The following is a 15,438-nucleotide window of genomic DNA, read 5'->3' on the forward strand; positions in this document are numbered from 1 at the left end:
CAAGGGTTTAATTGTTGTGGACTTAATCAGCTCCTTTTGAGGTCAGTTATGGGGGAAATTTTGAATGTCATGTGAGTTTAGGTGTGGCAGCATTAAAGGGATCATGTGATTGAAATGTCTCCATTGTTTATTTTTGTGTTTGTTTTCATCAGACGGCAACTCAATGGTAGAATGGTGTCTGTTAAAACTGCCTCTGTTTTGTTAAGCTTTGCACCCCTGTTGGTGCTTAGTGTTCCTCCTATTTGGACCCAACCAGAGCAGGTGCATCTCTCCTATCCAGGTATGTTTTCATCCCTTCCCTATAAGTCATATTTACATATGGGTACACCATATTCTGTTTACTGGCAAGAATCTTCCAGTATGTTTGGACATGTTTTGTGTGAAGGTATTAAGGATAAAGACTAAACCAGGTATGTTTTTGTAGCTTTGTAACAAGTTGACCTCAGTATTGCTACAGTTATCATAAATCATTAAACTCTAAATGCTGTCTTTGTCAGTGGATGTGCGTTCTCTTGTAGTCTACAGATGCAGATGGTAGCTATACATTGTAAAAGTCACACCTATTGACCTTTTTTTATGCTATGTCCTGCTACTATTGCAAACTTCAGCATATTTTATAGCCATTGTTTTTCAACAATGAAAAACATTGTCAGATGCAGAAAAATGAGTTTCAAATTATTTCACAAGTGAAAATCTGAAAAGTGTGGCATGTTAACTAAACCCCTTATTCACATATTATTACATAAAATGCAGTGCTTTTAGAAGACCCGATTAGTAAATAAATATCTGTGAAGATGAAACTTTGCACATCCCCATATTGTCATGTGGTGATGGCAGCATCTTGCTATGGGAATGTATTTTTTCCCAGCACTAAAATGGAAATCTGTCAGTTGATGGGATGATGAATGGAGTTAAAATCATATAAAAAAAACTAGCAAAAGACTCTAGATTAACTCAGAGTCTCACCTTCCAGTCGGAGCCACAATTTAAAACAGATTAGATGACACAATATTCATCTGTTAAAATGACCTAGTCTAAGTCTACATGACAATTTGTGGCAAGACTTGAAAATACTGTTCATAGATCCCCCATCTTCTTTTTACATATGGCCCGCTGTCATTTTGTGCCTCGCCAGGCACAAGAACAAAAGTGCCACACTTATGTAGTCAGCATTTTCATAATCGTCTGTTGACCTTTATAAATGTATCAGTAAGTGATAACAGGCTCTCTATCATATCTGCCTCCAGAACTTTTCCAGTAACTTGCCTTTTTTTTTTTTTTCTTTTTTGCAGGAGTGCTGGGCTCCATGGTGGTGACCTGGACCACGTTTAATAAGACAGACAGCAAGGTGGAATATGGTCTTCAGGGGGGTCGACTCTTCGAGATGAGTGCCGAAGGAGATGCTACTGTTTTTGTGGACTCAGGAGAGGAGAAGCGGAAGATGTTCATCCACAGAGTCACCCTCACAGGCCTCAAACCTGCTGCCACATACGGTGGATAGTCCTGGGATTTTACTGGGATTTTCTGTGTGCTTGCATTATTTTAGTTTAATTTTACTCTTTTTATTTTCTAGTCTACCACTGTGGCAGTGATGAAGGCTGGAGTGACATATTCTCCTTCACCGCTCTGAACAGTAGCTCCAGTTTCAGTCCTAGGTTTGCTCTCTACGGTGATCTGGGCAACGAGAACCCCCAGTCGCTGGCTCGACTGCAAAAGGAGACTCAGCTTGGCATGTATGATGTCATCCTGCACATAGGTAACTGCACGGATTGCATTTATTTATTCTTCACTTGATTAGGAGTTGATAATGCTAAATGACAAATTAAATGCTCATTTATTTTTTATCAACACAAATATCTGGCACTGCTTACGGATTGTGTTAATCGCCTCAAGCAAGGCTGATTACATCCAAAAGAAACCTGTACTAAAGTAGAAATGCTTCTTTGTAATTACTTTAATTAGCAAGCATAATATTTATAATCGACTTTGGCTTTTAAAGCTTATGGGTTGGATTCCCCATGGACTCCTGCTGTGTATTTCTTCACCTCTGAAAATGTAAGTAAGTTGTACAATATCTGCAGACTTCAGATGGATGTTGATATTTTTGGCCTAGCTTGAGATCTCCTGCAAATAAAAAAAAAATAAAAAATTTAGACTTGAAGCTGGCTTTCATTATAGAACCCAGCCAAGCACCGTGTTTTTTTACAATGTCAGTCAAATGCAGAGCAGTAGTTGCTTGAAGTTCATAGGTGCCACCCGCTGCTGGTTTTCACATTGTAGAGAAATAGATTTGCAATTTTAGGCAATCACTATGTTTAAATGTCTTGCAGATGTGATTTGTGAGGCTTGCTAACCCTTTCCAAACCCCAGCTCAAGATCTAGTTTGCCTTATACTGTGAAGGAATCAGTAGGGAAAGAATTTGTTCTCCAAAATTTTAGAAACTCCTCCATCAAACCCCTGCATAATAAATTGGGTGGAGGGACAAAGTATTATACTTTGATCAACAGAGAGAAAAGTGGAAGAAAGGTTACCGCTTTTACTCAAAAATCACTTTGAGCTACTGGAGTTGCCCACAGCCAGACTATTTGCTTTTTGATTTCTGCTTTTTCTTTTAACATCATATTTTAATAATAAGCAGGTTTTATGTTTACAGACTTCATTTCACCTAAGGTCTCTAAAATGTCATCTTTAACCCCCCTGCGGTCTTAAGATATGGGGTCATTTGGATCCCACAAGAGCTTTTTTCTCTGTGATCCGGTGGGATCGCTCTGATCCTGTGTGGTTTTTTTTGTGTGTTTTCGGAAACTGACTGTTTGATGACACAGTCCTTCTGCTTCCGCTCTGTCCGACTGTGACATCTGCTGCGCTCCTCATGAGTGCCGTGCTCATGAGCAACATTAATGAATTTAATGCTAAAATTTAAATTTAATTGAACCAGTTTGTCACAAAATACCTTTTCGCCATTTTAGTAAAATGCTAAATCTTTGCCGAGAAATGTGGTGAAATATGGACCTAATATGTGTTTCTCCTTTACAGGGGACTTTGCCTACGATATGCATGAGGTACTGTATCCTGACTTTGTTGTGAAAAGTGATCAAATCTGTGTTTAAATTTAGCTAGGATTGCTGACAGCAGACTTCTTTCATCAACATTTTCTGCTCTCAGGACTTTCCTGATACTCATCTACAATGTTAGATGAGATAGTCCGCTTCACCTCCCTCTACAAACTTCTTCCCAAATCAAACCACTGTTTACAATCATGGCATCTAGACTCTGCGGTCGAGACATTCGGCCACATTACTGTGAGATTTCTTAAGCTTTGGATGAAAGACGATATGTAGGGTCGCGTCACCCAAGTATTCACCGAATAAAAATGGTGCCATTTAAAACCACAAATCACGAGTCCGAATAACATATTTTGCACATTTGAAATCCTCCCAGCTGTCTGCTGTGTTATTGAGCGGACATAGCTTTGTCTCAGATACTAATATCAATTTCCCTTAAATGATTTTCTGCATTACTAATGTTTTTCTTTACTATATAAAGATGGATAAATAGAATCGGCAGACCTCTTTAGAAATTAATAACTATGATCCAGTTCAGTAAGATGTTTTTTTTTTTTTTAATGCTTGAATGTCCAAGTGAAATTCATGGCTTCATTGATATTATGAAGAGAAAACCAGAGAAAGGGGATTTTGTCTGGTTGTTGCAGGTACAAAACCAGCAGCAGGAATGAATCACACTGTGCTTTTAAATGCCACATTAAGCTTAAGGAAATCTAAGACAAAAACTGGTTTCAATGTGGTTCAGTCTGTGCATTGATGCTGTACTTTTAAAGCTGTCTGGAAAATATATTTCCCTCTTACTTTTAATAATAAATATTTGCTGAAGATTATTAGTAAAAAAAAAAAAAAAAATCCTTCATGGTAAATAAGTCACTTCTGCTTTCTCCAGGACAATGCCCGAATTGGAGATGAGTTTATGAGGCAGATTCAGTCCATCGCCGCCTATGTTCCGTACATGACCTGTCCAGGCAACCATGAATCTACATAGTAAGTGAAGCTCACACATTACTATTTTGACAGGGTATGAGTTTCTTTTATAAAATCTTAGCTCTTAAGGAAAAACATAACCCAGCATTTGGTGTAACGAGTTTTTCCTCAACATTACTGACTTGCTGTGTTGAGCAGAATTGCTTTCCCTGCTTGCTGCTGTGATGCCTCAGATAAGCGTTCAAAAGGCTATATTTTTTGTTTAAAGTTCGTTCATTAAACAGTGTTGATGCTAATGTCATTCCCAACCAGCAGTATTAACTATACCAGTACATTACCACTTCGATGGTGATCATACAAACCAGCAACCATTCCATCTCACAATCTCTCTTCTTTGACAACTTATTAACATTATTCTAACGTTTCATGATCTTCATGTCCCAACACCCACATGAAAAAGTGTTTTTTATACTGAAGATTATTCCACTATGGGAATCTCATGGTGGGCTTTGTCTAGTTGTCACTAAAACTGTCTGTTTTTGGTCTGCATTTTATGTTGTTTTTAGTTGGGTCTTTCTTCACATTTTGCACCGTTTTGGCAAAACCCGAAGTACACTCTGTTTTTCATTTTCTTGAGTTGGCTCATATTGTTAGCCACAGCTTTGCTACCAGATTCAACACAGAAGCTTTATGATAAAAATTCTCCACTTTACTCATATAGAGACGGGAGCTATTTTTGGGCTCTTATGGTTGGAGCCACAGGAGCAGCCACCAACAGCCAGACAAGGGAACATTCTCCAAAATAAACTTTTTCTGGTTGGGAATAATTATCACCTCACTATCTGTTTTTTTCCAGAGTTAGTCGGTGATGTTGGAGTTCTCTGCATTTATTAGTTCTGCATAGTATAAGAAACTTTTAAACTTGGGAAAATGTAGCAAATGATCGTTTTTGATTGTTTCTTCAAAGACAGATCTAATTCCTTTGTTGACGTAGCAGCTCAGATTTGAGGATTTACTGCTTTCAGTTGTTTTTTTTTTGTATTTGTTGGATTTTGTAAGATGGTCCTGTAAATATACCTTAGATATTTAAGTACAATTTCTCATTTAATAGAAAGTACTTATGAAATGCGGTAGTAGCCTTCTAACCCTATTTCGTGACAGTTTAACATTGAACAGTGACAATTAATATTAAATCTTAAGATGGTGCTTTGTAAATATTTGTCTTTTCCACATTTTCACACATTGCAACCACAAACTTTAACATAATGTACATATGTTATGTTAAACATATGTTTGTCCAATGAAAAATAGTGCAGAGTTGTGAAAAGTAAGATAACTGATACATGATTTTTCTGTTGGTTTATTAAACAAAATCCAAATAAAATACATTCAGCTTTCTGACAAAATTTTAAAAGTTTAATAAGCATGGGGAGTTTGCAGTATTTTTTATTTTTTTATTTTTTTTTACACTAAAACACTACAATATTATTAAAAAAGTGAGGGAGTGCTCAAAAAGGAAAATGTGTTTTAAAGTGATTAAGATAAATTGAAGAAAAGCTGCAGTTCTTAGCGGGTTTACATTTGATTTTTATTCTGATAAAAATCAGAACAGCAGCAAATGGATCCTTCAATTTCAGTGCAGTTTGCTGAGTGCTTCTTGCATACTGAAAAATGTAATGTTATCAGATCATGAACCACAATATTTATTTGCCTACTGCAACAGTGGGTCAGTTCCTTTTTTCTCTGTGCCATTTGTAATGTGTCTGCAGCCTGGTCTTCATTACAGAACTGCAAACAGTGGTCTCTTTTTCTTGGCTTTACATCCTAACATCAGAACCTGATATCAGGAATCATCTCGCTCCATTACATAACCAGTAAATGCAGCTCCTCTTGCCCTTAATAATGCCTCAGCGTCTGTTTTGTTCTGCGGTGTTGTTCTGAGTCCAAATATACCCCGGAGCTCGTGACTGACTTTAAGCCTTGTTTTTTTGTTGTGTTCTCTCTCCCCATACCTCTCTGTTCCTGTTTCCAACCTCAAAACCTAATGGGTAAAAAATAATTGAAACTTGGTTAGCCGCAAGATTGTAGTCAGGATTCCAGAAGAATGACACAGTGAGTCCTCAGAAGACGCTAATTCATCAATGGTTCATCAGCCCTTCAAAAGACATTCGAGATAACAGTCACTGTTTGAAATATTATCTAGAGATGGAAGTTAGGGATATGATTATTGAAGTTTGCAGTTGTTTTCTGCTGCTTCATCCTGTTCCCTGAATTTAACTAATCAGAAGATGAAAGCAAATATCTGATGAAGAAAGATGTTTGTGAGAAGGTTTCATATCTTTACTCCTAACCAAATTAAGAGCACATATTCTTATCGGTGTCACCAGATTTTCTGCTGAAACACAGATTTTAATGTGTGCAAAAATTTTGGACAAGTCTAAAAAAGTTCAGTATGAAGTAGTAGTTTTGGGATTTGGATAATTAAGGAAGCATAGTTGCATTTTCAGACCTTATTCACCATCCCATTATCTAAATATGCTATCCATTCATTGCAACTTACACATTTAAGGCCTGACTACTGCTGAAATATATTTGCCATAAAAATGTGTATTTAAATTTAGTTTTATACTTTTATGTTTTTGCTAAAATGAGCTAAAAAGTTGTGACAATCTTTAATTTTGGTCTATACCTATGATATTTTGACAGTAAAAATATGCTAAGGAACCTTTTTTAAATATCTTGTTTTTACTACCAATTACCGTTGTTTTAGACATTATCTGCCACTTGCAGTAACTGCAGTATTAGTATTATAACACAGATAAACTGGAATTTCAGCCATTTGTTTTTCCTCAGTGAACAGCGCTTACCTGTAGATGATTGCTCATACTGCTCTCAACCACTAGAGGGAGGTATAAACATTTTATACATCTCCTAGTAGCTCAGGACCTTAATTAGCATAGATTAAGTTGGATTTTCTCAGGTTAAGGTTTTGTTAGATATAAAGGAGTTGATTTTAGAATGCATGTATATTTATTTTGAAGAAATTGCTGCCATAATTAGGACTGCGGACACACATTGATATGGCGTTAAATATTTATCTACAAACAGAACAACATTAGCTTGTACACTGACATCAGAAATTGTTATCATTGAGACAGGACCCTTCTGCCTATAGACATATGACAACATTACTGTTTGATCGTTTCAGGACTTACAGAAGCAATTTCCAAAGTTGATCCTGGCTGCACTATTACTCTCCAGTTATTTTGAATGCTTTGTTGACCGAGTTGGGACTAGTTCATCTGCTGTTGAGGATATTGCCCCTTTTCATTTTTGAAAAATAAAAAATACGAAAAAAAAACAGATATCCTTATCACTTTCCATGAATAAGTTGCCATTGAGAATACTGACCCCTGCATTCACACAAAAAGTAGAAACCATTAGGAAAAACATGAGACCTGAATCACCTTTCCATTCGGGATACCTAATATATTGGGATTGACACCGGTATCAGCTGATGTTAGTCCTGTTTTGAAGTACGGGAATCGCTCTGCATGTGACAGTGATGCAGTGTAGAGTTGTGGAGTGTTTTAACTGAAGCAGAGAAGTGTAGTCAGCCGTATGTTTATTTTTTCATGGTGTTGAAAGGTAACAGCAATAAAAATATCAGATATTGATGTCAGCCCAAGTTTTAATTCCGGTGCACTCCTATTTTCCATTCATTCACAGTGTGGCCTTTAAATTTGAAGAGCTGTTCCTGAGATTTCTGGCGCGATTGCTGCATGTTGCTTACATCTGGCTTAATAAAAACTGCTAAAACTAAAATACCTTTTAAAAATGGGATTTCTCTGACGACTGCAGCATCTAAAGTAACAGGAAGCTGTAATTGAAGGCAAATATACTCAACGGACAAATGTAGCGTAACCAATCATGGATGGTTAGACTTGGTTATCCCACATCATCTCCACCCAGGCTTCCCAATGTGGTCTGCATTTTGATTAGTTGGCTCCAGTAGCTGACCATGGTTCAAAGTTATGGGTTGAGGTCATGCAGACTATATCCTTGCCTTTAATTTGGAGAGATAGGCAGTGATTGTCTCTTTACAGCTGGCTTCATGTTTATTTTTGTGAAACTTTTATCAGAATCCATCACTGCAGATTTGAAGGTTGTTTTTGTCAGATCCCTCTGAGTTTTCTCCCAAGCTCAGATCACAACATAAAACTAAACAGCTTCAAATGTAGACTGTCGACTGCATAGTCATTATATTTCAGAGACAGCTTGGTGTATTTTGGATGCATTTCAGTTCTTTTTTTGTCTTCTGGTGAATGCATCGCATGCTATCAGAAAGCAGCAGTTTGCAGAGGTAATTGCTATTTGCTGCATGTTCAAGGATTGAAGATAGTACAATCAGTTCAGTTAATTGTACTTCTCTAAACCTTTTTCTTTTTTTTTTTTTTTTCTCAGCAACTTTTCGAACTACAGGAATCGCTTCAGCATGCCGGGTCAGACTGAGAGCCTGTGGTACAGGTAAAGAAGGTTTTTATGTTTTATTACTTACACTGGTCTTTTGAAAGGTAACGTCCTCAAACACTGGAATCAGATTTAGATTGATAGTAATTCCTCGGATGTACCAAAGCTCCTGGTGTGCTTAAGTAAACATTACTGAGTTGTAAGACCCTGCAGAAGAGTGTGGGGTGCCCCTCTTTAACTTAAGCTTGCCTCTCCTATCTTTGGAACACTTTGGACTACACAAAAGAGCTATACATCTGACTTAGTGAGTCATTGCCCACTACATAACTCCTTCTCTCAGACAGTAAGATAATACCCTGCTAGACCACAAGCTTTCTCTCTGTGGGCCGAGACGCAGACAGCTCTGCTGGCTTGCTCCTTCACTTGTGTGCAGTCTAAGGATGAAGGGGCATCACAGCTAAGTGACTACATAGAGAGGAGACTGAGATAAGTTAAAAATGTTCTGTCTAAGATATCACAGCAGACATTTAGAGTACTCTATCAGAGGTGTGAACCCAAGTGGTAAATGACTTGATTTGACGAAATCTCAAAATACTGACTTCAACAAGTATGACTTATGAATTCACTTTAACTTTTGAGTTTTGACTTGAAAACACTTGATGCCTAACAGACAGTGCGTTCTATATGCCTTTTTGTGAAAAAATAAAAATAAAAAAGGAAACAGAAGATAAATACAGAAATCTTACGATATATATAGCTTATAGTATACAGCTTAAGATTCAGAGATCTTAAGCTGTATACTAGTTAGTTTTCAAAAAGAGAAGCATGAAAACATTCAAGTAATGTTACTGTGGAGTTGGAGAAAAATGATACCCAAGATGTGTTTGTGTGCTTACAAAAACATTAAGTGCTGTGTGCTAAATGCATGGGTTGAAATTTGTTACTATTATGACTAAGAAGATCGATTTCTTTAGACAGTTAAAGATTAAAAGTCAGCGCTGTTGAGTAATGTTTAGTTGATGTTAGCTTTTTAGCTGACTTAATAAAGGGTTTGGAATGTAATTTTATATACATGACCAACAGTATGTTTTTGTTTCTGTCATAAAATGTAATACATTACGACTTCCCCCCAAGTGGTCAGATAATTATTAGCTACTTTTATCATAGAATGGGTTTTGCTGTCAGTTTCACTTTCAGTTTTAGCTTTTGACATCCCGAGGTGAGTAAATCTTAATCAGCAGAGATAGAGTGTTTGCACAGTACTGCATAAAATACAGTAATGTTATTATTGGATATTACTGGTGGATATTGCAACAATAATTATGTGCCATATAGGTTTACTATATACTGCAGCTATTGAAGTTGGGGAACCTAGACCCCAACTAGAGGTGTAAAAATGGTCACACCTTAATATGAGGTATTAGTTCGGTAAGTTGCTGAATCTATTTTAGGTTTAAATGTAAATTCTATTTTCCCTAAAATAACTAAATATGAACTTTTTAAATCATAAGCAAGCCCTGGAATTTTCTGACTTATATTGTAGTTGTTATTGTTTAGCATGCATTTGTCTGAAAATTTGACATGCAAGCAGGAGCAGACCTGGACTTTTTGATTATTGAGTGACTCATAATCTAAGCTAAACTTATCTTAGTAGCAACATTCTACAAAAAAGTTCATCTGGAGTTCAGCTCACATGTGGAATTTAATCTCTGGTCTGAATTTCCTTAGTAAGTGGTTTTGAGCACGCATCTTCTGCTTGGTCAAGTCTGTGTTATTTTTTACAATTTGCGTTTGCAGCTGGGACCTGGGGTCAGCACACATCATCTCCTTCTCTACGGAGGTTTACTTCTACCTTGAATATGGCATGGACCTTATCTTTAAGCAGTACAATTGGCTGAAGCAAGATCTGGAGGTTAAGGATTGTCCTTTTCTAATTTTAATCAGATTAATTTTTCTCAGTCACACAATTTTCTACGTCAAATATCTGGTGGTCTCTGTATTAAATTCATAGTTGTGTCTCCTTTTTTCATCTGGGAAATATTATCCTACATAGGAAGCCAACAAGCCAGAGAACAGAGCAGAACGTCCATGGATCATCACCATGGGACACAGACCCATGTACTGCTCTGATGATGACCAGGATGACTGCACAAAGTTTGACTCTTGGGTTTGTTCTTGTTCCACCATTTTATTCATAAATGGTGTTTTGCCCTAGCAGCATACTTGTCACACACTCTTTAAACCAAACAAACCACACCACACTCCACTGAGATTTGTGTTGTCATATTTCTAATTTGAACAACGTAGTTTCCACTTTGATGTGTTTCTCTCAGTGGCATTCCTCCTAGTTTCACTCAAAGTAAAGCCAAATGCTGAGTTCTACCAAAAAAAGAGTTTTACAAAGCAGATATTTCACACAATAACTATTCTTTAATATTTTTAGGTCCGAGTGGGACGCAATGACATCAAACCAGCAGCCCCTGGTCTCGAGGATCTATTTTACCACTATGGTATATCCCATAAGAAACATTAGCAATGTACTGCTAGTTAACATCTTTTCACACTCAGAGAAATATCCAAAGACTCTAAAAGTTTCCTGCCAGCTTTTTAGACGCAGCCTTTTGGTCTACCTGACATCTTTGTAGAAATTCACCCAGATTACAATGTAAAGTCTTGTGAAAAAATAATAATTATGATAATTATTACAGTTCTTGGGTAATAATCAAAGCATTTGATTATTATCTCAAAATTAAGCCATATCTGGGTGTGAGGGATTAGATTATGCTACAATTCTCTTAAATGAGTGCATTTATGTTTGGCACATAATTTCTATTGTAATGTAATTTCTTTTCCAGGGGTAGATGTCGAGCTGTGGGCACATGAGCACACCTATGAACGACTCTGGCCTGTGTACGGTGACAAGGTCAGCTCCTGGAGTCTTATTTCCAGTTGTTCTACAGATGTTTCCTGTATTTCTATAGTCAGTATAGCAACAGTTTATATTGCTATGTTTTCCATTGTAGGTGTACAATGGAAGCAAAGAGCAGCCCTATGTAAACCCAAAGGCTCCAGTACATATTATAACAGGCTCTGCTGTAAGTACTGTCACATCACTGCATCTTTGTGAACATTTTCCACACAGATCAATGCATTCACTAACATCAACAAAAACACTGTCATGAATTGTACACAGCTCTGTCTGTGCAGCCGCTGGTCTGCCACAAAAGCTTAGAACCAGCTGTTCCACTGGGAAAGTTTTTTCTGATGTGGTGGAGAGCCGCGCAGGGCACGCTTTGTCATTCAGCCACAGAGGGATTAGTCATGAGCATATCAAAAATGCTGCCAGACCAACACCGAGGCACTGCCACAAGTCAAACAGGGCTTTTAGGAATGAGTTTTGGAATAAGCGTGTGTCGCTCATCTGAGTCAATTTAATTGTTGCTGAATCTTCCACAGGGCTGCAGAGAGAGAACTGACAGGTTTAATCCAAACCCCAAAGAGTGGAGCGCTTTCCGCAGCACCGACTATGGCTACAGCCGCATGCAAGTGGTTAACACCACCCACATTTATTTGGAGCAGGTCTCTGATGACCAGGTGAGGGCACGTGGAATAACACGTGCACAGGCATGGCAAAAGTGAAAGAATGCATTTTATGAAGGAAAACCTTTCCATAAATAATGACAGGAACTATTTCTGTTTTTTTTTCCAGTATGGCAAAGTGATCGACAGCATATGGGTGGTGAAAGAAAAGCATGGTTTCTCTGCCTGGCTGTGAGGACCTTCCTTAAAGAAACAAACAGGAACTACTAACAGAAGCACTTTACCTTTTAGACAAGCAATCATGCAGTGATATATTTTGCTATTTTATGTAATTTTGAAGTTCATCAGCTGTGAAATCAAAATATAATAATCTAATGTAAATGTATATAATGGGGACCTTGACTTATAGCTTGTAAACACAATGTGAAGCCCTCACATATGAATAATTTTTTTGTTTTTGTTTTTTTTTTGTTAATTAGCTGCTTTAGTTTGACTTTTCATTTTAAAGTTTAACTGCAGCACACATTGTAAAAACATCCTGAACCTGGCAAACTCAAAAACTCCATTCATCCCCAGAGCAAATCTTTCTCTTCAAAAATCTGCAAACACACTTAAACGGATCAAATCTCCCCCTTTCAGTTTATCTGGTACATTAGATCTCTCTTGGCTAAATAGGATTGCAGAACTTTATTTCATTGTCCAGATTTCTGGCTATCTGAATCAGAGACAAACTGATGTCTTTTCTTGCTTACAACTGTTGTTGTGTAAAGTAAGGGATGCTTATGCCTCGTCCTAAGTGACGTATGCATGGCACCATTTTTGCTAAGGTGGTATGAATTTCTAATAACAGTTAGCTGATTCTGATGAGTACCGGCATGGAACCAGTATAGATCTGCATGTCTGTGTTTCCAGCTGTTGAGCTGTCCATTAGCGCCAGAGAGCAATCACGTCTGCAAAATTATGTTGACACAGCGTAGTGTATATATACAAGCGCGCACACACAAAACCAATGATCTGTTAACACGACACACTTGAGTTGACATACATCACAGTATTTGGACAGTTTTAGCTAAAGCACATGCTGTATTATGAGAGTTTGTACTGTATCTTCAACCGCAAAAGAAAACACTGCACAATTTGCAGTTTTTCATGGCAATGATGGAACAAAGCATGAAATCCTACAGCAGTTTGCACAATGTGTCAAAACAACCTCAGAAGCTCGACGTTTTTGTCGAAAATACAGGAGTCAAACATCAGAGCCACGTCTGTAACTAACCACAGATTTGTTGAACTTTCCTCTGATGTTAACATCCTGCAGTGATGTTAACTGGTCTGGATGGAGAAAAAGACGCAAGTAATCACACCTCATACTGAAAGATTTCTGCTGTGCGTTCCCAGTGTATGATTATAGAAGGGTTTGTTTTTGTTTTTTTTTGCAGACAAAAACCTGTCCTCGTGTGTATCTAACCTCTGCCCTGTGCCTGCCTCATATTGTTGCACCATACTGAGTGAGGGAGTTGAGGATCAAGAGGTTGCACCGGCCAGACAGGAGCTGATGATGACCTAGAGGACGGAGCTGTAGATGACTCTATATCCCAGACCAGGTTTTACATGTAGTTTAATTTGTGTCTACTTGAGAACACCCTGTTCCAGATGTTTTCTTTGCCCCCTACATGGCTTGTGGCAACCGAAAGACATGCATTTTTCATCAATGGCTTTATTGCCACTGATTTAACTGATTTATAAAAGCCAGATGTGTTGAGTGCATGTCTACTTGATGCCATCTCAACATTCCCCCTCAGGAACTGTGGATCTCTTCAACAATTTACCTAATTGCCTCTAATGCTATCATTGCTAATTTGTCAGTTTTGGTGGACGGCTATGTCTCGGTAGGTTTGTAGTGACGCAGAACTTCATATAACGTAACTCTGCTTTAAATTTCTCATTATAATCCCAGTTCAGTTTGCCATATTCCTTCATCACGATAAAGCTCTTTGTTAGTTGACACTGAACTGAATTGAACCATGCTGTTATAATGCAGATATAATCATGTGTTTAAACACCATTCAGAGGTGAAGGAACTGTGTGACGTTTGACTGGAATTTTCCCTGCAACTTGGAGAAAAACAGCTTTTATTGACTTTCTCCAGATCTTTTCTTTTCAAAATTGTCTGAAAAATGATTTCTACTGTCACATTTAGAGCTAATAATAAATCCCAGCTGTGTTTCTGAATGAAACCTACGACTAATGAGCTCTGCAAGGGCCACAAATTTCTCTTTTCTTTCTTGAATCATTTGAATACATTTTTGTGTGCTGCACTCAACAAACAAACTGCCTCAGAGTACACTAGAGGCTTCTCTGTGGTATTTCTCTCCATGGGTGATCAAGAGGCGGCACTTGATCCCGGTGTTAACCTGAGAGCACCGGAGATGTGTGTGATGTATTAACGCAACCAGATGCTGGTTCTTGGGGATATTTAATCAATTCAGAAGCTCACTACTTTTCCAGAAGCAAAGCACTGCTATTAAGCAGCCTCAGACCACCACCAAGACAAAACAGCCAAGTACAGTCTGCCCCGGCACGTCGCTCCACATTCTTACCATAATTCCACTTTCAACATCAACACTGCAGTGACTTACAGGGCCTCGCAACACAGCTTCAACAGAACCGGAATGCTATAGCATATTACCTCTAAAAAAAAAAACTACACAAACTGTAATATGACATAATATGGATTTAAATATATTTTCTGTATAAATAATATAACCTATAATGAATCAAACAGGCGTTTTGGTTGAATGTGAAATTTTGAAGGGACATGGGAGTTCAGGCTGCCTGAGATAACAGAGTGGAAATTTGATGGATCCTCTCTGATAAACTACTTTTAGGGATCCAGACAGTGTGTGTACTGTCTCCACTGAGCACATGAGGGTGTGAGATTTGTCAGCATAACACGGAGACATGTCTGCGTGTAAAATCCAAACAGTGGGTTGATGTCTTATGACAAATTAAGTTAAGGTCACATGTCAAAATCGGCTTAAATATTTATATATAAATATGTTTAAATATAGTTTCAGATGGTAACACGAAGACCTTTTTGTGATTTCTCATGTTAAACACTGCAGCCCAAGCATGACCTGTTTAAATCTCCAAAGCCAGATGTATGTTCTTCCAACAGATTAGTCAGAGATAGGCACATGCTCATTAGCACCGTCAGCAAGCTCATAATTTACTTTAAATGCTTTCCTGTCACATGTAGTCTTGGTATCCCAGAGTCGCATGCTACTGAAGAAAAATAACTTGCGGCGTAACAGATAATTTCAGTAATTTAATCCAAAATGAAGCTAGTACATAGAGTTTTTACAAACACTTTTATTTCTAATTTTTATGACTAATAGCAGGTAAACTTAATTAATCTCAGATATTAATCAGTTC

General features: G+C 37.7%; 2 protein-coding genes across 3 annotated transcripts in view; one reads left to right on the forward strand and one right to left on the reverse strand.

Annotated features, from left to right (window-relative positions):
- Positions 1-15,438, reverse strand: part of LOC103136128 (KATNB1-like protein 1) — a 34,475-nt gene that overhangs the window by 4,707 nt on the left and 14,330 nt on the right. The window lies entirely within an intron of this gene.
- Positions 7-14,707, forward strand: acp7 (acid phosphatase 7, tartrate resistant (putative)). Of its 2 annotated transcripts, XR_476003.2 has the most exons (15): positions 7-41; positions 153-280; positions 1,293-1,493; positions 1,574-1,756; positions 3,038-3,063; positions 3,956-4,053; positions 8,458-8,520; positions 10,261-10,375; positions 10,517-10,630; positions 10,907-10,973; positions 11,319-11,386; positions 11,487-11,558; positions 11,920-12,057; positions 12,173-13,357; positions 13,443-14,707. XR_476003.2 is itself a non-coding variant. In XM_007549238.2 (14 exons), the coding sequence occupies exons 2-14, from the start codon at positions 172-174 to the stop codon at positions 12,236-12,238; spliced, it is 1,320 nt and encodes a 439-aa protein (XP_007549300.1). In that variant the 5' UTR covers positions 7-41; positions 153-171; the 3' UTR covers positions 12,239-14,707. The 2 variants fall into 2 exon arrangements, 1 of the variants encoding a protein (XP_007549300.1); XM_007549238.2 differs by having other exon boundaries at positions 12,173-14,707.

The sequence above is a fragment of the Poecilia formosa genome, unplaced genomic scaffold, assembly GCF_000485575.1.
Source record: "Poecilia formosa unplaced genomic scaffold, Poecilia_formosa-5.1.2 Scaffold30, whole genome shotgun sequence".
In the NCBI taxonomy this organism is placed as follows: domain Eukaryota; kingdom Metazoa; phylum Chordata; class Actinopteri; order Cyprinodontiformes; family Poeciliidae; genus Poecilia; species Poecilia formosa.

Bases quoted from the DNA above. Each gene is read 5' to 3' on its own strand.
- acp7 (XM_007549238.2), top strand. From the start codon at position 172: ATGGTGTCTGTTAAAACTGCCTCTGTTTTGTTAAGCTTTGCACCCCTG. The intron at 10,974-11,318 runs GTATATCCCATA...TTTCTTTTCCAG, and splicing joins GGATCTATTTTACCACTATG to GGGTAGATGTCGAGCTGTGG. The intron at 12,058-12,172 runs GTGAGGGCACGT...TTTTTTTTCCAG, and splicing joins AGCAGGTCTCTGATGACCAG to TATGGCAAAGTGATCGACAG.